This window comes from Magallana gigas, chromosome 1, assembly GCF_963853765.1.
Source record: "Magallana gigas chromosome 1, xbMagGiga1.1, whole genome shotgun sequence".
Classification (NCBI taxonomy): domain Eukaryota; kingdom Metazoa; phylum Mollusca; class Bivalvia; order Ostreida; family Ostreidae; genus Magallana; species Magallana gigas.
In genome coordinates this window covers 63956807-63977990 of record NC_088853.1, presented here as the reverse complement: position 1 = coordinate 63977990, position 21184 = coordinate 63956807, and the positions used below count along the sequence as shown (strand labels likewise).

The window sequence follows — 21184 nt, the reverse complement described above, 5'->3', positions numbered from 1 at the left end:
TGCAATTATTTACGAAAACGGTTATGAAAATGTTTACATATAATAATAGTAAAGGTTAACATCATTGAAACTTTACTTACTTGATTCTGGTTGTAATGCGCTTTCCAACTAGCTAACAAAGTTATTTTATATCGTATAAATATAACCTGAAACAAAATGATGCCTTCTTCGTAATCACAGTTTTCTACTAAATTATTCAATGAATTTGTGACCCCTTTAAGGAATTGTTATAGGGGGTAAAATTGAAAAAAAAAGGTCAATAATTACCTTTAGTCTGTTTATTGTGTTGTATTTTCAAATTCGTACAAATAATTTAAGTTCAATTTAGAGAACAATGTTGTATATCTCATGAAATAATTCACCTATACTAGTATATTTTGTGTTTCACTAGGTTTTACATATTACTAGTACATGCATGCAATAATTTGTGATTTGAAGTTTTAGGGGTTTTTTTTTGCTTTAAATATCTATAATATAAAATCTTCTCCAGAGAAAAGGAAGTCAATGTAATTAATACAAGAGGCCCATGGGGCCACATCGCTCACCTGAGCAACAATGGGCGTTCTAAAGATAGTGTGCCGTATGGTCCCTCGGTAGAATAACAAAAAATAAATATTGTAAAGTATTCGAATTTTACACTTATTTTTGCATACACGTAATCTTTGACATTGTACCTTCATGAAATATTATTTTTTACCAGAAAAAGAAAATCCTACGCAAGATATAGAACTAAACATTTGGTAGGAGTACACTGTTAAGTTGTTAACTTCCAATGCCCTATATTTTCGTTCTGCCCCCCCCCCCCCACACTTTGTAAAGCGATCAAAATATATAAGAGCAAATATGAACATTTTCGTCCTCAACTATTTACTAGTTATTGCATTTTAAAAAAAATAATGTATTAGTTATTGTTTTTTTATTTTAAAAATCCCACATGTATAGATGTGAAAAAGAAATTTGTACCTATATGTGCTCAATTCCTCAAATTAAAAACATTCAAAAATTTTATTTGTCTTCTCCATTATAATTGAATGACTGTTATTTACTTAGCGTACAAACCAGGATAATTTTCCGCTGTGATATTTTCTTAGGAATAGTGATAATTACTTAATCCCTGCAACAGAAATGTGTGAGAACTATGGAAACTGTTTTAAAGATGTCGTTTTTATTTACCCGTGTCTGAAAAACTATCAAAATTGATGTAGATTTCACATTATTTATTGTATAAAGAGGGGGCCCCAGAGAGTAGGTATATACAGAGTATCATTCTTTATTTTGTCTGTACAAGTATTTAACATACTCTAATTCATATAGAATTTCTAATGTTCAACCAAAATTTCAACATCAATCGTAGAATTATAAGCAAGATACAGAGCTCACAGTTTGCCTTGATTTGAGTCATATTCTGTTCACATCAGTTTATTACATTCAGCTTAAGATTTCTAACTTGGTATTTCCTATTCAGCATTTAAAATGGGAAAAAAGAATGGCCTAAGATTTTCCATTGTTTTATTCACTCAAGACCAGTTCACTGGTATTTGAGGTTCAAAATCAGTTTATACAAATGTACACAAACACAGTCAAGGATCACATGTACAGAAGGAGAAATAATGACGAAAAAAGGTTAAGTTTACAATATAATAAGTTGTTAAAGTTGGTTTCTGGAAGAACATACTTTGAAACTTTTCTTAATAAATATTGACAATTTTTTTACTTTTTTAGTCTTTAGTTTTTAAGATCTGTGGACAAACATAGAATTGTGAGCAAATCTCTGTATCTTGCTTATAAATCGAAGCTTAACACTCAAATATGGTTAGTAAATAGAAATTGTAAACAATAAAACACAAGAAACATGCACTATAACAAATAAAGAACACAATTTATTTTTTCGAAATGAATCATATACATACATGTATATACCTACATATTTCCCTAAGCGATATCAAACTCTATTTAAACTGCATAAAGTCGAGAAAATGCCGAGCATCTCAACAGAACCTATTGCATTAATCTACCATTACGCAAAAGATAATGCCGAATTACCGATAAAATGAATTGTATTTTAGTACTTTTTTGATACATCAGATTTTGCTTAATTTGCGCAGGTAAACAGTTAATTGTTTGATTTACCGAAGTCTCTGTTTGATTTGATACGTAAAGATCACGAAATACAGACGATAGTTCCCAGGTTATAAAGCATAAATAATGAAAACGACACGAAAATCAGAACAAGCTAACACCAACTTCATGTGTGAAAACTGTCAACGCATTGAAATATTTAGCCTCAATTTACTTCACAAAATCGGCACCAATATATTTTGCATGTTTCAAAAATTTTCCTTCATTCGCGAACTGTTGCACAACAAGCAAATTCATCATAGTCAGATCGACCCTTTTTTGTATAATGTCATGCCTGCTTTAAACAAAGAACCTCGTTTTAGAAGTATGGACTACGAGTCTTGGTAAAATGGGTATGCAAACCCGGGCCGTGGCAAAATAAAAGCCGGGGCAGATCGGCAATCGTCAATTCCAAATACGCATTATTTTGCAGCAATATTTACAGCAAATACAAATATACTGGTCCATCAAATATCCTGATATTTTAATGAGATTGGCAGATTAATAACTGCCAATCTTTTGTTTTGCCCAGGCCAAGTCTTGTCTACCCATTTTACCGGATGCCGAGCCCGAAGCTATTAAACTTTTCCTTTATTATTATTTTCGTAATAACTCGGATTTGAAACAGAATTAGACCTTAATTTTTGCAATTTATATTTTCCTTCCCATAAGGATAATTTATGCTAAACTACGTTGAATTGGAATCGGTAGTTCTTGAGAAGATTTTTTAAAATGCACCCCCTTTTTCTACAGTTTCAAGGTTTTCTCCGCTTTGAATACAGATCGGACTTTTATTTCTGCAATTTATATTCGCCCTCCCATAAGGATGTTTTGTGCCAAATTTGGTTGAAATTGGATAAGCGGTTTTAGAGAAGAAGTTCAAAATGTAAAAAGTTTACAGACGGACGACGGACAAAAGATCACTTGAGCTTTCAGCTCAGGTGAGCTAATAAAAAATGACATAAGGTAATAACTATAGTGGATGCTTGATTAAATAAATACATATACAAAGATGTATTGATTGCCTGACGTCATTACGTCAGGCATATCTAAGGTTTTAAAGTTAAATTCTCCGAAACAGTGCAGACAATGGGATCAAGCAATATCATATTTAAGGTGTCAGCATTTACATTCACAATTGATGAAAACGTTATATTGGATGTAATATAACAACATCAAGCAAGAGTTTTCAAGGAAAAGGGATGCTCACCATGCAGTGCACGTGTGTAATCCTGATTTAAAAATAGATCAGCATTCCACTTTATTAGAACGGTGATAAAGGGGGAGGGGGTCATTGCAACACAATGTATCATATTGTGTATTACGATTCAATGTAAGTAATACTTAGTGTTGGATTATCATTATTACAAGTGTGTCATCAGTCTGGATTAAAACAAATATATATTTATACAGCAAGAATGTTTACTGTAGGAACTAAATCACCAAAAGCGGGTTGTGACCCGATTTTCGTTCAGTTGGGCGATTTCATTAATCTTGAAAAGGGGTTATAACTCGCGGGTCTTACTAAATGTACATTACTACATTTAACAACTACAAATCAAGTGTGTTTAATCATTCGACATTTGTCTTCCAAAACATCCGATCCAAAGTATAATATACATGTATGTAGCTGTTACAAAACAAATGTCAAAAATTCATCTGACCCCCTCCCCATTGATCTCTGCCAATGGATGAGTTCATTAAGATATCAGCCGTTGCGTGAATGGTAAAGCAGGACTTCGCGCCATAATGTCTCATTCATAGTTTTTGCGCGCCGACTAATGACCAGTCCCCTGGGATCATGCGAATACCACAGAGCACACCGTGCTCTGTAAATATCACAGGCACGTAACATCTGGGGTTGGGTTCGGAGTGGGGGACTGCTTTCCCCCTCCCCTCTTTTTTTGCATCAGACACTTTTCTTAACTTTTATATAATAAATTGAAATACCATGGATATGCCACCCCATTCATTTTATTTTCACTGTATTAAATGAAACTGCAAATAAGGAATTGAAGTTACAGTTAGGTTTTTTTCATGAATTTGAGAATTCACCCTTTTTTAATTGCTTGTCAAGATGATTATGATGAAGCTGCCCTACGCACATTCAAAAAACGAAACGTGTTTGTATACCCTTTCATATTTTATATGGTTGGAAATTTTTTAAAACGCCTTTCAGTTGATTTTGCATCTTAATATATCAAATACAATTTTAAAAAAAATGACTATTTAATCTCCAGCTTTCAAGCTGCACTTATATTATATGTGTACATTCCTTAAAAAAATAATTAATAAAACAATTGAATTTCAAGCGATACTAGTATATATGTACATAATTGTACATGTTCTAGATCGAAAAAAGACTGACATTTCGTCTTATATTTACACGTTCCGTTTATAAATTTATGATCAGCAGCAAAAATTTAAATTCATTACTGATAAGATAGCCTAATTGATACATGCATGCTTCCATTGAATAATTTTGTTTAATCAGGCAAGCTTTTTGGAAAGAGGTTGACATTTTTACGTTATTGATTTTTCCTATAATTATTATATCCGCTTGCGTCCAGTATACGTTATAAAGGACAAAATCCATGTTTAGCCAAAATCGGCCTAACGTCAAAAGCAATTAATATTGTATTAAAAATATTCTAAAACATTTTTTCATTCGTTATGTAACTTTTTTTTTGTGTTTAAGGATTCAGAAATTATATTTCTGCTGTTTATTTTAAGACACTATAATAGCGAAAAACGTGTGCTTTTTATAGCGTCAAGCATGACGTTACGTCTTTAAAAGAGCCTTCAAGTAAATTACATATTGACTACATTGTTATCTATGAAATTGAATGTTTTTGTCATTAAATTGAAGTTAAAGATAAGTTCATTATCAGAATTTAATCGAGAAAGAAACGGACTTTAACTTTTTTTACCCGAATGGCACACCTTAGTTTCCGTAAAGTCGGCCATTGTGACACGATTTCGCACGGTGACAAACAGGATTTTACAGCGACAAATGCAAAGGAATTCATCGACGCATTTGTAAAGTAAGTGTTTTAAAACATCTTGATATTCTCTCTGTAACGTAAGGAAATATAAAATAAGAAATATTTGATTTGTTTTATATAAAAAGAGTTAGATCAACGATCGAGTCACATGTACTGTACAACACGCTGCATAGCCGCATGGTATGGTGTGTTGGCAGCGTTTCCATTTCATTGCGGGAAAAAGTTCACTTCACTATAGATTGCTTTATTATTGTTTAATTGCTATTTAAAGTATTATTTATTAACACATATCATGCATTTTTTCATTAGCTGATCTGATACACTCACACATTTACCCAATTCCAAGAATGTACAAGGATATACATTAAACAGGTCGAGACCACTATATTTTGTGACGTCCGCATAAATTTGCATACTAAATTAGCCATCTGTTTACTATTATCGACAAACCAATCAGGTGAATGAGTTGCAAGGCATTGTGGGCTACTACAAATTTCAGTGTATACAAAGCGTATTGAAAATATATACCATTTTGAATTGTCCTTTGGAAACTCATTTTGAATGATTTTTCAGAATTTATGAAATTAATATGGACAATTATGTCTGAACTTTAATTTCTATGCTCACATTTAAAAAATATTGCATATGAGGACTTATATCAACCTATTTAAATACCCCATTTTCAATGTTCAAAAGAGAGGTACGTCCTATAGAATTAGAAGCAGCGAGTACCGTTTTTCACGTGAAACCCCATATATAAGACAACATTATTAGAATGCGCGTTGATATTTTCTTCAGGGACATTCATCAGAATGCTTAATTAACGGACAAAATACTAAATGCTGCACAGCTTGCGCTTCTGCGTTTGTATATTTGTGCATTTCTACTACCGTGGCTATTCACGTATGTTAAAAATGTACAGTTACCTGTATTTATTTCTAGTGCACAATGATAAAGTCACCAATACACAACTGTGCAGTTTTTTCATATCAAAACCTGTTTGTTCTTGTATGCGTAAGCAATTAAATATTGTGAATAAAACAGACAAAAACCACGTGCGTCTGTTGAATCGTAAACACGTTGAAGACCGTTATGCATTGCAACTCATTCACTGGATTGGAGAATCTGTTTGACGAAAATACTATCACGTGTTAAATAATGCTATCCATATAAGGTAGTGTACCCGACCTGTTAAATCCAACTTAAGGTAGCTCCATACTCGTAGAATTCTCTGAGGAAAGTTGAAAAACCGAACTGATTTCAACTTAATAGACTTAAATGTCATCAATTGTAAGAAAAAATATACATGTCATCACACTTTTTGAGATGCCAGATAAACATAAACTAAAGCATATTTTAGCATTAGAAAAATGTATTTTTTTGTGTTCAAAGTAAAATCTTGTAGGCAGAAATTTGTTTTCTTGTTTAATTTTAATGTCAACTTTATCAGAAAACGAAAATTACAAAAATATTTTAAAATTAATCGTTGGAATAAGAAAAACTATAGTATTTAGACATACAACTGAGAGAAAAGTCAGAAAAAGAGTTATTTCCCCTTTGTATAGATAAAATATTTAAAAATTTGGAAATTTAGTATAAAATTAAGTGCGAAAATATCTTGAACCTACCAATAATTCTAATTACATCCATGTGATTATATTCACATAAAATAAATAAAACTATATTGCACAATTTTTAAAGAATTCAAAGTTTTACAAAAAAGTGTGACATCACAGAACACTGGATCTACTTTAAATGCAAAACAAAGAAGAACTACATGTATTAAAAAAAAAAAACGACAGCAATAACTATACTCTATTTGTAACATATTTTAAGATCTAGTGACTACATAGCATATATGTAACTACCATTTTCAACCCAAACAATGACTCATATATTTCAAAAATATATAAAAGAATAATTACATGTAACATGTTTAACACAGAAATTAAAATAGCAAATAATGGGTAACAAATATGGTAATCATAAAGTAAAAGATTCTTTGTTATGGCACATTGTCAATTAGTTTAAAAATGAGATGACAAAATGATTCAATATTAAACGAACATGATAACAGAACACATCATGCAAAATGCACTGACATTAGTCTATACAGAGGAGATACCCCTATCTAGTGCAAACAATGTTTTCAAGTTATACAAACATATATATACCAGTAATAAGGGTACAATTGAAGATTTTGTAATTGACAAGAAAGTTGCATAATAAAAACTAGGTGTGTGCTTCCATCATGATTTAGATAGATTGTATATACTTATCGACAACAATAAACATTTTATTTAAATTAATACACAAAAATATCTTTTGACACTGTATTAGAATTTTCTACTAGTATATATGTAAAAAAAAATTATGATATAATTCTCGCTTAAGTCATAATATGTTACAATTGACAAATTGTTGATTACAAAACATTTGTGTGATAATAATGCAACCAGATCTGTATTGTGTTTAAATGAATCAGATAAATGAATATTTCACATTATAAATCAAAAATGTTCATATTTTCAGGATACCAACAGAGTCTGATTGATCACTAGAAGAAGAAAAATGAACTCAGTTACTCCTCTACCTCACTGTCATCACTGTCCTCAGATTCGTCAATGACAGCTGCATCAGTGACAAACTCGGACCAGTCTTGAATAGACGAAATAGCCTCCCTGTTGTGTCTCCCAATAGCGAGAAACCAGATAACGGCGGCGACATGGGAACATACTCCCACAACACGGGCACCCGCTCGACATCTGCAATACCATGCAGTGATCTCAGACTCGGAAAACTCGATCCAGAGCAGATGCTGTCGGGAAGAAACATGACGACTCTGTAGCTTGACCCTGATAAGCCCATGGAACTCGCTGTGAACCAAGATATCCACACCCCCCTCCAAATACTCCTGAATATAACTTGGACACAACTTCAGTTGATAAACTCCACAGGTCAGATTACGAATGTCATCTTCGCTGATGTTGGGGAATTCCAAAGAATCAGTAGCCACTTCCCACTTTACAGACTTCTTATCCAGACAGTTTTCTTCAACAAATGTCTGTAAAGAGTTAACTTTTGTTGACAAATACCTCATTTTGCATGCAAGGGCCATGTCTTCATCTTCACTTCCTGTCGACAGAGGCTTGCAGTAACGGTTGGAGAGGGCACACACGATGCGCACATAGTCACCGATAAATGGCACTTGATTGGTCGGAAGAACATGAGCAAGGTACTTCCATCGCTTTATTCTTGCATTGGCTGCCTCAACGACCCAACGAATCTGAAAAGTTAAGAACAAGCACCACTCATAAAAAAGGTAAAAGTGCCTTATTTAAAATTAACAGTGGGTATATTTCTTTACTAAAAGAAAAAAAATTAAAATGATGAAAATCATAAAATCAATGATTTGGAACAGCATTTGTTTATATTTCAGATGAAGACAGATGTAGAATTATTGTATAATATAATTGTATTGAAGTTTTTCTGACATGATGATTGAATTTATGTTGTAGGTCTGGTAATCAAAATATGAAAACAACTAACCTTGGTGACCAGACGAGAGGCATTGGCATCTAAGGTTGTCATCTGCTTCTGTCCTCTGCTCATCAGGCGAGGCATTTCGGCCCTTATTCCCAGCTCCTCGAGCATATCGACTGAATCTCGGAAGCCTCTGTCTACAACAAAAACATCATCTTCATGGAACCAGCCCTTCAGATCTTCTACATTGGTATGAAGCATATGGTTGAGGATTGTGGCATCATTATTCCTAGCTAGGTAGGGTCCAAGAACTGTTAGAAAGTATTCGTCTGTGGATGTGACAACCATGGGTTTAACAAGGGGCCTGCCTTTATGTAAACTATATGATTTCCGTTGAAACTGGAAGTTGTTACTTTTCTGAATATATATATAAGTTCCATCCAAAACAGCAATAGCTTTCTTATTTGTAAAATCACCAAAAAGTTCCTGTGCCAGAGGTTTTGTATGATTTTCTATAATTTCTTCTCTTGTTGTATGTTGTAGTCCAAGATGATGTGGTACAAATGACTTCATGAGTGCTGTACGGACTGATTTTACTGCTCTACAGAGGGAAGACTTTGAAATTCCAAAAATCGTGGCCAGAAGTTGATTTGACATTCCTGATCTCAGTTTCAGAGGAAAGATTCCAAGTGACATCCTTGTGCCTCGGTTTTGTGTGTTTCGAATATCACTGGAAATAAAGGAATGGAGGTCTTCAAAGTTTTCTTTAGAGATACTAGTCAGTGCCATATAATCACTGTTGCTCATGGTAGGCAGTTCAAAAGAAAATCTGCTTTTTCAGGTCTGGAGGGCATAATTTTGTATTTTTTGGATCAGTTCCAGCACTGTCGACTTGTTTACAAATGAAGACTCGAATGTCTGTATTTTGGTCAAAACACCAGGTCTGAACTCTCCTTCATCAATGTGGGATGGACAACATCTGCTTCCAGGTAGGATGATGATTTCATGGTGAAGAAAGGCTGAAAATCTAGCTGCTGAAGACACGACAACAAGTTTAGGACCCGGTCGCTTGCAGATTAAGCAGTAAGCATGTGAAGAAGGTGTTCTCTGGAGAGGCAAATATATAGATGGTGGACTGCACATTCCTGGTTGTAGAGGCCGAGACACAGGAAGGGAACTAGACTTCTGCTGGCATGTTTTCTGGTTTCCATGGTAGCGATGTCTTCACTTTTTGCACAAAAATGTCATTTGAGTTTGCCTCAACACTTTCTGAGGAAGCGACGGATTGCTGTTGACTCACATTTTTTTCTGTCATTTGGCCTTGTTCTTTTTTTGCAAAGGATGCATGGGAAAATCTTTTTACTCTCTGTTTTCAATTGATCTTCATTCATTTTTATGTTCTGAAATTACAAAACAAAAATGTAGTGATACACAACTTTAATGTTCACTAAAAAATAAAGATATCATTTTATATGTATTGTGAATATTTATGTTTACAACTACTAAGCAAATACTTGCAATGTATCGAGTATAAATTAACTTTATAGAAAAACTCAAATTGACAAACTGTAGAATTACAGTGCCCCCCCCGCCCCCCCCAATGTATTTAATGGAACTGTCAGTCTAATGTTTTGTGGAGCTGAAGACCTTCAGTTGTGTTACAAGTGTTGTTTTCGACATGTGATCAATATATTATCATTTACACATATTTTTCTAGATTAACTTTAATTGCTATAATATGATGATAAACTATAATTGCCAAATTATGATGAAAATGGTTTTTTTAGGAGGGGGGGGGGGTTATAGAAAAAAAAGTGTATATTGAAAAAAGGTGTACTCAATATTTTTTCTAGCCAATATTTAAAGAAAAAAAATATATAGCGCCGGGCGGAGATCGATCCCGGATCGTCGTATTTGCAGACGAGAACGCTACCTTTACACCATTCAGACCACGGTAGTGGTGGGAATTATATGCTGTACAGTACACAAAAAAAACATTAAAACAAAACACTTGGCCGTTTTTCCTTCTATTAAGAAAATAATTATGGTTTATACAGGTTGATTTATTTACTAAATATATAGAAAGATATATTTTCCATTAGCCTATATTGCGTCCTTAATTTTTATTTCTAAATATAGACGACTAACTCTTTGCCTACATGACATCTGCTATACTGGATCGCCAGTATGCATTTTAGTATCGGCAATCGAATATTGATTGTTTTTAGACGAAATCTTCAGATTAATAACCATTCTTGTATGTTTTTAATTACATGCCTATATAAAAACAGTCTTTAAGGCTGAATAACGTATACACGGATTGAACAATCTTCTCATCTGTCAAATAGTATCATGCAGACGAACGTGGCGAACAATATTATTTATTCAAGAAAAAATCAACAGAAATCTACGTATTCAATCAAATTCTTATACATACCTTCAGAGTTCTTCTTTCTTCATTTTCTATAGGTTTTGTTGATCTTTCGTTCGTGTATTTTCAAGATTAATCACGCAAAGTAAAAGTCTCTGTTTGTTTACGTATGCAAATAAGCATGTATGGAATGTCGTGCATGCGCAAAATTTGGTGTTAAAATTGAACACATATACGTTTCATTAACAACACACTGTACCTTTTTAATTGTCAGATTAGATGACAATTACACAATGTGTTTGATTCTTGTGGTTTTTATATTTTTACGTGCAATACTGTCAAGAAATAAGTAAATCCGGATTGCTCCTCTTCTTGTTTACATTCTAATTTTCATCAACAGCACACCCTCTGATCCAAAAACTTTCACTTTGAATATCTTTTTTTATTGATACAATTTCATAATTTAAAAACAGTTTTTAGATCAGAGGGTGTGCTGTTGTTGAAAAACACCACCAAAGAACGAAAATGCTGTGATTTTACCCCAAAACCGATCCGGAACCGGTTTTGTCATTTACATATTTTTGCAAGCAGACGTTTTGGCGGGGAAATTCTGGCTTGTCAAAATAGTATCAGGTCTAGACTAACACATAACACCAATTTTATTTCATTTTGACCTAGTTTATTTTTTGACATATCACAGGGCCATATATAGCTAAACATGGATTTTGTCCTTTAATATTTCTATAATTTTAGTTGACTGCATAAAATCTATATCAAATTTCATTTAAATGTTAATTCGACCGCCCAACTCATATTTTTATATTATTGATCTCCAGCAAAACAACAGGAAACGTTGGTCTCATGTTAAGTACACACATTACTAAGAGTTACAGAATCATACTTTGTTTTAAGGATTTTTTAAAAATCTACAGTACCTTAGTGTACATTTGATCAATGAAGGAGAACCATAAATAACATATATTAAAAAATATGCATTTTTGTAATAGTGGAGATTATTTTGACTTTTTAAAGAATTATTAAGGTTTTTATTCTTCAAATTAACTTTAACTCGACGCCATTGTGGCCCTTCAGGCCTTTGATTACAAGTGTTAGCGTTAATAATCAAATCAAAGTTTGCCGAATCTTCCTGGAATTAAACATAAGTTGTAAATTTACTTTGTATAAAAACTTTCTTCATGGTTACTCAGTGTGAAACATTCTTTACCTTAGACGTTTTACTTTTCCACTAAGCATCCGCCTTCGTTGCCTTTCCTTAACACTACATCTAAATTCATCATGTTCATAAGTGATCATTCGTTCGCATTTCAAAATATTTAATGTCCGTATTCTCGGACTCCATGTTAGGAAATTTAGTTGGATATAAGCTACGTCATTCTTATCCATGTAACGTTACATATTGTCGACGGCGTGCGGCCAAAGAAATTTTCACAATCGTTTTTTAAAACGCTTTAAAGTTATACAATATATGATATACATGTAATTTTTATATACAGACCTTAATTAATTTGTTTGCAAGTTTATAACTAATGATTATTTCTTTATCGGCACCACTTATAATTTACTCAATTCACTCCCTCTCTCTCTCTCATTTCTTTCTCTCATTCAAGTCATGAGCGGCAATGTCTTAACTCCGCTCAGCTACGATCTGATTGGACAAAGGTCGGTCAAAACATTAAGTAGAAACTTTTCTGGAGTAAACCCCTATTAAAAGCTTCAATGTACTTCGCTGTAACTTAAACGATCATGTTTTGATAAGCATATATATTTTTTTAATTTATTTACATCGATAACTCTTACTGAGACCATTCGACTTTGTACAAGCAGCACACATAACCTCGGACATCAGGTGTCTCCTGCACCTGGCTGAACCTGTCAATCAAACTCTGTGTATTTGTTTTCATTGGATGGTCAAGGGTCTCTTTTTTTGTCAATATCCAATGGAAAAGTATGACTTCATTGTAATCGGAATCAGTATTTGATGAAGCATACAATTTGAATGACAAAAAAATTATTAATTATCTGAAAATTATTTAAACCACTGTTAACAGAAAAAACCAAGAGTCTTAGAAGTAATTAACACACATGGATTTGCCTACAATGTACACAGTCATGCAATTACTAGTAATTATTATGGGAATCTTTACGCATGGTTCTTAATTCGAACAGATTATAATAATCTATACACTGTACGCCGTTACACATGTACGAAACGCCAGTAATATATACGAATATTGAGTCAAAAATTTAAATCATTTTTATTTCTTGTTCTTTTCAATACAATGTGAAATTACTTTCAGAAAAAAATTCCGAAATACTAATTCAAACTTTCTTTTTTGTGTAATCATTTGAATTTTTTCTGAGGTACATGTATATATATGTACACAACATACTTATTTACGCGCGAATGATACGACATAGGAAAAAAAATAATCGGTTGTTCGTAGAACATTTTTATTTTACGAATGTGACTAATTTAATTTTAAATATTTTTTAACATTATCAATGTGAATAATATCAGGTGTATTTACTGTTTGTGTTTTTACATCGTAATCTCTGACACCAATAAAAATACTAATGTTAGCAGAAAAATCAAATCCCGCCGAATACTGAAAAACCGATTTCAGTTTGCAATCATACGCATTTCATTTTTGGTATTGACTATTGAGTTACGGTAACTTTTTTCTGGATGATTTTATTATTTATTATTTTATGTAAAAGCACCATTCCAACTGTTACTCAATTATATAACAATTGATGACCTGGGGCTATATATGTTCCGAGCTGTGTGCGCTGAAGCGACACAAGATTCTCGGTCGCACGAGGCGATTGAATTTACACAGACTGACCGAATAAACAAACGGGTGGGAAAGTAAAACAAAATGTTACACATGAGAAGAAGCCACCAAAAATGATTTTCGATAGATCTTGATATCGTTTTGACAATAAAAAAATTTCAGCGCGAGCTCCTGTCAGCGGGGGGGGGGGGGGGGGGGGGGCAGCAATGAGTTCGCTTCTACAAAGAAACGAACGACCATGTAGAAAAACTACAGAAGTGATAAATATGTGACCGATAGAATCTAATCTAAAGATGTTTAAAATTCATGTGAAATTTTTAAAAAAAATATCATCGAATGCCTCAATTCAGGACATTATTTTATCGTGCTAGCACCTACTGCAAACATGTAGGGTGATTTCACCATGCATCGGACATCCTTTGGCTTTTGAATACATTCCCGACACCGTTAATGTCAAAATATAGATGAAATGTACATGTTAATCACCTGGGTTTACAAAATGATATTTTTGGTACAAAATATGTTAAAATTTGATAAAAATAATAAATAACATTGATTTTTACCGTAAGCAGTTTTTTTCACCATGGATCGGACACAATTAACCAAGGATCGGACAAGTTTAACCTAGGATCGGAAATACGAAGAAGGAACAGCTTTTATTCCCCTTTTCAGCAAGTTAATCCTTTCATTGGTTAATCAACGTCTCACCTGAATCATTATTAACGGTTTTTAGGTGAAAAGCAGAGTGTGAAAAGTTTGAGGTCTAAAAACATTTTATTAACTCGCATTGTCTCTGTCTCTCTCCTCTCTCTCTCTTTCTCTCCCCCCCTCTCTCTCTTTCTCTCTGACATCTAAAATGTAAAAATAATAATTATATATGATATCATATTATTTGATTTTTCGCAATCAAATAGATCAGTCAATCATTTATGAAAGATTGACTGGAGAGAGAGACAGAGAGAGAGAGAGAGAGATTATCATTTCCCACGGTGCGTGTTATTGGTCGTGTGACGTTGCAAGCACATTGACATCCGCCATCGACAAGCTAACAAACCGTCAGTAGTCGTAAAAAATCAGTGTCAATTGGAACATGAACATAGGGAGAGGATAATTCGTATAGCTATAACAGGTTTTGATGCATCTAGATCATTCCAGACTGTTACACTAATACAGCTGTGTAAAGGTAAGTGTGTAAACATCCCTGTGACAATGTAGTAGATTTTACAGGCACGTAGCATTTATTTGGAAAGGGGACATACTTATCTGATATGAAATGATCCTGAGACAAACAAAAATAAACACACAATACAAAACAAAATGTTCAATAATCTTGAAATCTAAATCCTGGGGGGGGGGGGGGGGGTCACCTACTCTTCTTATAGATTTCCCTATGCTTTTTCCTATGTTATCAAAAAAGCAGTTTTGTTTGCTGCAAGAAAAAATGCCCTGCCCAATCAATGCCTGATAAATCAAAATCTTAGACCTATATACTGCTGCATTTTATAGCTGTAACAAATTTTGTTTGGTAAAAAAAATATGAATACAAATGCACAAATTGCTAATTTTTAATTTTTTTAACTGATTTTTGGCTTTTCTTTTTTCTGCATTTAATTTCTTTTTTCTCTCTCTCTCTCTTTCTTTTCCTCTTCTTTCTTAAGTTTTGACTGGTAAGCTTCATCACATGTGATGACGAAATACCCATCTTTGGAGCCAGTTGAAGGTTTGCTTTTTTCTTTAGCTGCCAGCTTTGGAACATGTGGAATATTTCCAAGAAAATCAACTGTTGGCTGGGCACTTTTCATCTGCTAGTAAGAAACATATTGATTGATGCATGTATGAATAAAATTAATTGTACAATTTTTTGGTGATAAGTGGATGGGTGTTGTTTATTGTCTATTAGTTGTATCATAGTTAAAAGAGAGCCCATTCCCCTCAGTTTTTTAGAAGTTTATAATTATTTAAGGAATGAATTTAATATATTATTTGTTTTATACAATATAAAATGGTTTGGGGCAGTTTACAAATTATAAACCGCAAAACGGTATATAAAAAAGTGTAAACTGTTTCAAACCATTTTATATCGTATAAATCTAATAAATATTGAATTCATTGCTTATAATTTAATTTTTTTACTCTTCATTGTAGATGAAAAAAAACAAAACCGTCATTTGACCTTTAAAATGACGTAAATTTGTACAAAATTGTAACGTAACGTCAGGCTCATTGATACGTTTTTGACGTTAGTCTTACTATGACGTAGGCAACATTCTTTATACGATATAAAATAATTTAAATTTTAGCCAATCAGAAAGGGCGTTACAACCAGAATTGAATTATTTAAGATTAAGAAAAATGTTCAACATGCTATATGCCTTTTCCTCTGCTGTGATATCATATTGAATTCATTTAGTTCTCTAATACATGTTACATGGATAATAAAGTAACTCAGTTTGTTTGTTAGAATGTTTAAGGTGTTTAAACCTTTGATTTCAATTTTTTCCAGGTGTGGAAAACTGAATCTCCATCAATGTTGACCCCATGCTCAAAGCATGTCTCATATAGCTGCTTCCGGCCAACTGTCAAGGAGCATTCAATGGCAGCCAAAGCGAGATCAGGAGGACATTCGCCATTGGTGCTCTCCATTGTTGGCTGCAGTGCTGGTATCTCCACATTCGTGACAGCAAACCCCATGTTCTTAAATGCTTCAATCTCATCGGCAGAGAAATTGGGGATTTCGGCATAAAGCTGGAAATCACTTTCATCCGCTGAAACAGTTAAGTAATATGGTAAGATGGACTCGGTTCTTTCAATTTACATTTAAACAAAAGGCTGATTTTAAATTGGATGGTCTGATACCTGACATAGTATCAGTGATTGAACAGACATTTTGGTGTTCAAAATTTAATGTAGATTTTTGATAGGTCACCTGAGTTGCAATTGGTCTATATCTGTCGTTGTGCAGTGTGCATGTAAAATGATTTAAGTACATGTATTAATACCAGATGGATGGTGATTAAATGTCAAGGTTGAATATTCAAAAGCTAGAACAGGTGAATTGAGTAACATATTATAGCTTTTAAAGCTTTTTAGCACACCTGAGCTGAAAACTTAAGTGATCTTTTCTGATCACTTTTTATCTGATGTCCGTATGTCTGTCTGTAAACTTTTTACATTTTCGGCTTTTTCTCCAGAACCACTGGGCCGATTTCAACCAAACTTGGCATGGGGCAAAAAAGCATCCTTAGATAAAGGGGATTCAGGTTTGTGAAAATAAAGGGCCAAACCCCCTTTCAAAGGGAAAGAATTAAGAATTATAAAAATTTGTTGGTATCTTTATTATTGTTATTTAAATGGAAGCATCCTAAGTAGTGTAGATTCAGTTTTGTTCAAATCATGATCCCTGGAGGTACGGGGGGGGGGGGGGGTCCAATTTTTACACACCAGTAGTATAATATAGAAAAAAATTCTTTAAAAATCTTTTTTCAATAACCAATTAGCCAGAAAAGCTGGAACTTGTGTGGAAGCATCCTCAAGTAATGTAGATTCAAAGGACTATGTAAGGTTTGGGCCTAAAATGGCCCCCTAAAAGGAATATCATTATTTTTTTGTAATTCTTTGTTTTCTTTGTACAGATATAAATGTGATGTTTAAACTTAATGTTCATTTTGATTCAAGTGCCCACAGTTAAGAAATACGGCATTCTAAAGACAACCTTTTTCCGCCATTTTTGCATTTTAGCATAAAAAAGCTTGTTTTCAAGCAGTTTTTTTTTTCAGGAAACATAAAGCACATGCGTGAACCAACAAAATATTTTAATCAGAGATGTATCTAGCCAAGTCTAATACTGTGGAATCATTAATTTTCGTGGGGGCGAATTTTCGTGGATTGCTTAAATTTTACAGCTTCGTGGGGACATAATTTCGTGTATTCTCTCAAACCTACAGAGAAAATATGACTTTATTACCCGAATTTATTAATTCGTGGAGAATGTTAATTCGTTGATGAGAGGTACCCACGAATTCCACGAAAATTGAGCCACCACGAAATCTAATGATTCCACAGTAAGTGACAAAAAATTTGTCCTGGTTCAAGCATGCGCTCTATTTTTCCCATTCGTAAAAAGATAAGAAAAATGTCAATTTTTTGACTAATTTTGATTGAATTATAGAAATAGTGTCACTTCTGACATCATGTACTGCTAGTGAGTGCAAATAAATCAAACAAATATGTGAAAAATATATTTTATATCAACTCTTCTAAATTATAACATGACATTTTATTGTACCCGAGAGACTTTAAAAAATGGTGAATTATGGGGGCTAAATTTAACTCTAATCATATATAGATCTTTGTTCAAATGATTCCCAGGGTTGAGTGGGACCACAGTAGGGGGGGGGGGCAAATTTTTACATAGGAATATATAGAGAGAAATCTTTAAAAAAAAAAATTAAAAATTCCTCAAATAGTTTAGAGTCAAGTTTGTTCAAACAATTATCCCCAGGGTATGATGGGGCCAAATTGGGGGGGGGGGGTCAAATTTTTACATAGGGAGGTATAGAGAAAAAAAAAACTTTAAAAATCTTCTTGAAAAGCATTCAGTCCAATATATTTATATGTTTAATTTTGATGTTTTGGTGTTTACAGGTGCTATTCATCCTTACGGTGAAAAACTCTCTCAGTTTCCGAATATGCAGTGGAAGCAGCAACTGAGGGAGTTGAATGAGGGAGGGCTGGTGTACATTCTCCAGCCATGTCACAATCTGCAGGGAATGATATGTAGGAAGAGGTCATTGCTTCAGGGTTTCCCTTTGTATCTCCTGATATTTAGAAAAAATTAATTAAACAGTACTAATCAAACTTTCCATTAGCTATGTCCATATATGATAGAAATCATTATTAATCAGTGTTAATGTTTTATATTTAAAATACAATCTTCTTTAAATTATGACATTTACATATTTTGTGTGTACCTGCAGGATCAGCATACAGTTGTGATGGCAGATAGGCTTCATTTGGAATGGCAGATGGATTGAATGGATAAATACCAGTCACCCTGAACCCATTTACAAGATAATCGGGTTTTAGACTGCTCCACGACTTTTTGAAAAGCCGAAAAAAGTTGGCATGAGTCACAGGACAGGCTGTCTCTGTTGTAAAGGAAGAACTGATTTCTTGCCATTTTTTTTTCAAGGGTCCAAACACAGATCTAAAAGTGAACATGTCCATGTATAACCAATATATAGAATTCCATTGAATGCATCCATTAGCCAGTTAGTCTTAGGTCATGTATGTGTTACTTGAAAAAAATAATGACCATAGTAGAAAACAATAGTCATGTAAATATTAACACCTGTCTAAAGGTTGCAGCCAATGTGAGCAGTGAGCAGGCATTTCCATAAGAATGATCTGGTTTTCTCGTGCACTTTCAATGAGTTCCACATGATGGTGGCTATCATGCCCATCGAAAATGAGAATTTGGGGTCGTTCCTCTCCAATATTTTTCAAGAATACATTTTCGAACCATAGGAGGGATATGCCCTTTAAGGAGAAATGCTCTTGTTTAAACAAAGACGCATTGAAATGCCCCAAGCACTTTGTATCTGAGGGAAAGCAAACAATTTGTAAGGAATGATGAAATGTAATCTACAATGTATACCTGTTTTGTCCACCCAGAATCAGACACGCTGATAAAAGACCCAAAGGGGGCATTTTCTGTGTCCCAGGATTTAAGTGCTTGCTGCGTTTTGCCTTTTGTGATGAAGTGAGGAGGCATCATTACACCTGCTGCATTGCCACATGCCAGAATTGTGATGTTCTCTCGATTCCCAGATTTCGAATGAATGTATTTTGTGCCTGTTCTGGATTATGCAAATTGAAAAAAAAGGTTTTTTTTATCCATTTTGTCATATTTTTACTCTCTAAGTGTCACATTTTTATCATTTTGGCTTTTATTAGATATTTTATAATTTCGTGGGTGTAGATATTTTATAATTTCATGGGTTTTGATATTTTATAATTTCATGGGTTTAGATATTTTATAATTTCATTTCAAACACTTTGGTTTTAAAATTATACCATTTAACTTTAAGAATGGACAGGCATGCAATATTATGTGGCTTTGTGTTCCAGTTTGAAGTTGCTTTCTTTAGAAAGCATTCTACGAATTCAGCAGCAGAAATACGATATACGATGTACATGTACCAACCCACACTATATTGACTTTCTCACCTCAAACTTTTGGAGAGTGGATTTTGGAAATTTATTTTTGTTGTTTGACGTGCAAAAAAGAAAAAAAACAGGGAAAAAAACACCACAGCCCACACGGAGGTCAATATTATTTATTCAAAATTGCCGATATAAAACGGGCATCTGATCCGCGTATATGGTGTGTTTTAATTGTGGAGGATTATCAGATATTACCTGGCTACAACAAGTGGGGAATCAGAAGAGAGCGCAATGAAACTCTCGTCCATATTCCATATGTTCATTGGTTTGTTGCCCAGTCTGTTTGTAGTCAGAACGTCGTTTAAAGCAAAAAAGTACTTGTCCGTTCGTTGTCTCGTCATCATTTGATGTCGGATTGTGGCAGTGGCCTCCGGCTGTCGAAGTGAGACTTCACCTCCATTCCTCTTTTTGAACAGCGTCCACCATTTCTCCGAGGGTGCACCATTTTTAAATGAAACCCCCCTCTTCCTAGCAAGTGCCCCAGCGGCACGCAAAAAGTTCCGTTTACTGAAACCTACGCCCATCTCTGCCCGTTCGGTAGCACTTTTAAGAAGCTGTTTTTCTTCATCCGCTGTCAGAACTGGGGTTTTCCCATTAACTGCCCCTTCTTTAACCCTGTCGGTTACATGATCATGTAATGTTGATTTTGGTACATTGTACTTTTTATTTGCTTTCAGCAAGGACAAAAAGCCATTTTTAACTTCGTTCACAGCCGCCGCCATGCTCTCTGGTGACCACCTTCTTCTTTTAGAAGGATACATCTGTAATGTTTTATTTTACTCTGCAAAATAAATTATTCGTATTTCTATTATCAAACTTTTAATTTATCTCAAAACTGCACGTTTCGTTGTTTTTGAAAATGGAGGTGAGTGGGGGGTGGGGGTGTATCTTGACAAGCAAAAAAAAAAAATACCCAAAATCATTAAAAAAAATCCTAATCCGAAGGGGGATGGGATAGCATATTGCACATTTAGCTTGACATTTTATTATTTTGCCTTTTTCACTTCAATTTTTTACGTGCTCTTAAAGAGGGGAGGGGCGCTCCATGTTAATTAATTTATTTATTGCAAATTAAAGAAAAATGTTCGTGCGCGAAAAAGTTGGATGCTACATGCGTATTAAAATCTACGAGCTACCATTCCTATTTTGTGTGTAAGGATATCGGA

General features: G+C 33.8%; 4 protein-coding genes and 2 long non-coding RNA genes across 9 annotated transcripts in view; 3 read left to right on the top strand and 3 right to left on the bottom strand.

The window, feature by feature from the left end:
* The window catches only part of LOC136274997 (ATP-dependent DNA helicase pif1-like), a 423530-nt gene that overhangs the window by 143042 nt on the left and 259304 nt on the right, over positions 1 to 21184 (bottom strand). The gene's annotated exons all lie outside the window — the stretch shown is intronic.
* Positions 1 to 21184, top strand: part of LOC117685086 (fibropellin-1-like) — a 187130-nt gene that overhangs the window by 114866 nt on the left and 51080 nt on the right. The window lies entirely within an intron of this gene.
* Positions 5021 to 10077, top strand: LOC105324027 (uncharacterized). Of its 2 annotated transcripts, none has more exons than XR_010713460.1 (4): positions 5021 to 5162; positions 7656 to 8445; positions 8642 to 8856; positions 9150 to 10077. It is a non-coding gene; the product is annotated as an uncharacterized lncRNA (long non-coding RNA). The 2 variants fall into 2 exon arrangements; XR_010713451.1 differs by having other exon boundaries at positions 8642 to 8903.
* LOC117686011 (uncharacterized) lies at positions 6912 to 9413 on the bottom strand. Its single transcript, XM_034460655.2, has 2 exons — positions 8673 to 9413; positions 6912 to 8409 (listed from the first exon to the last, which is right to left on the bottom strand). Exons 1-2 carry the CDS (start codon positions 9411 to 9413, stop codon positions 7705 to 7707), a joined length of 1446 nt encoding a protein of 481 aa, XP_034316546.2. The 3' UTR covers positions 6912 to 7704.
* On the bottom strand, positions 15401 to 19273 carry LOC117682492 (uncharacterized). 2 transcript variants are annotated; one of them, XM_066082818.1, is made up of 4 exons: positions 19144 to 19273; positions 18764 to 18999; positions 16275 to 16558; positions 15401 to 15598 (listed from the first exon to the last, which is right to left on the bottom strand). In XM_066082818.1, the coding sequence occupies exons 1-4, from the start codon at positions 19188 to 19190 to the stop codon at positions 15401 to 15403; spliced, it is 765 nt and encodes a 254-aa protein (XP_065938890.1). In that variant the 5' UTR covers positions 19191 to 19273. The 2 variants fall into 2 exon arrangements, with proteins under 2 accessions (XP_065938890.1, XP_065938942.1); XM_066082870.1 differs by having other exon boundaries at positions 15401 to 15595.
* Positions 15465 to 20826, top strand: LOC136274935 (uncharacterized). 2 transcript variants are annotated; one of them, XR_010713400.1, is made up of 4 exons: positions 15465 to 15601; positions 16297 to 16566; positions 18438 to 18579; positions 18770 to 20826. It is a non-coding gene; the product is annotated as an uncharacterized lncRNA (long non-coding RNA). The 2 variants fall into 2 exon arrangements; XR_010713391.1 differs by having other exon boundaries at positions 16297 to 16579.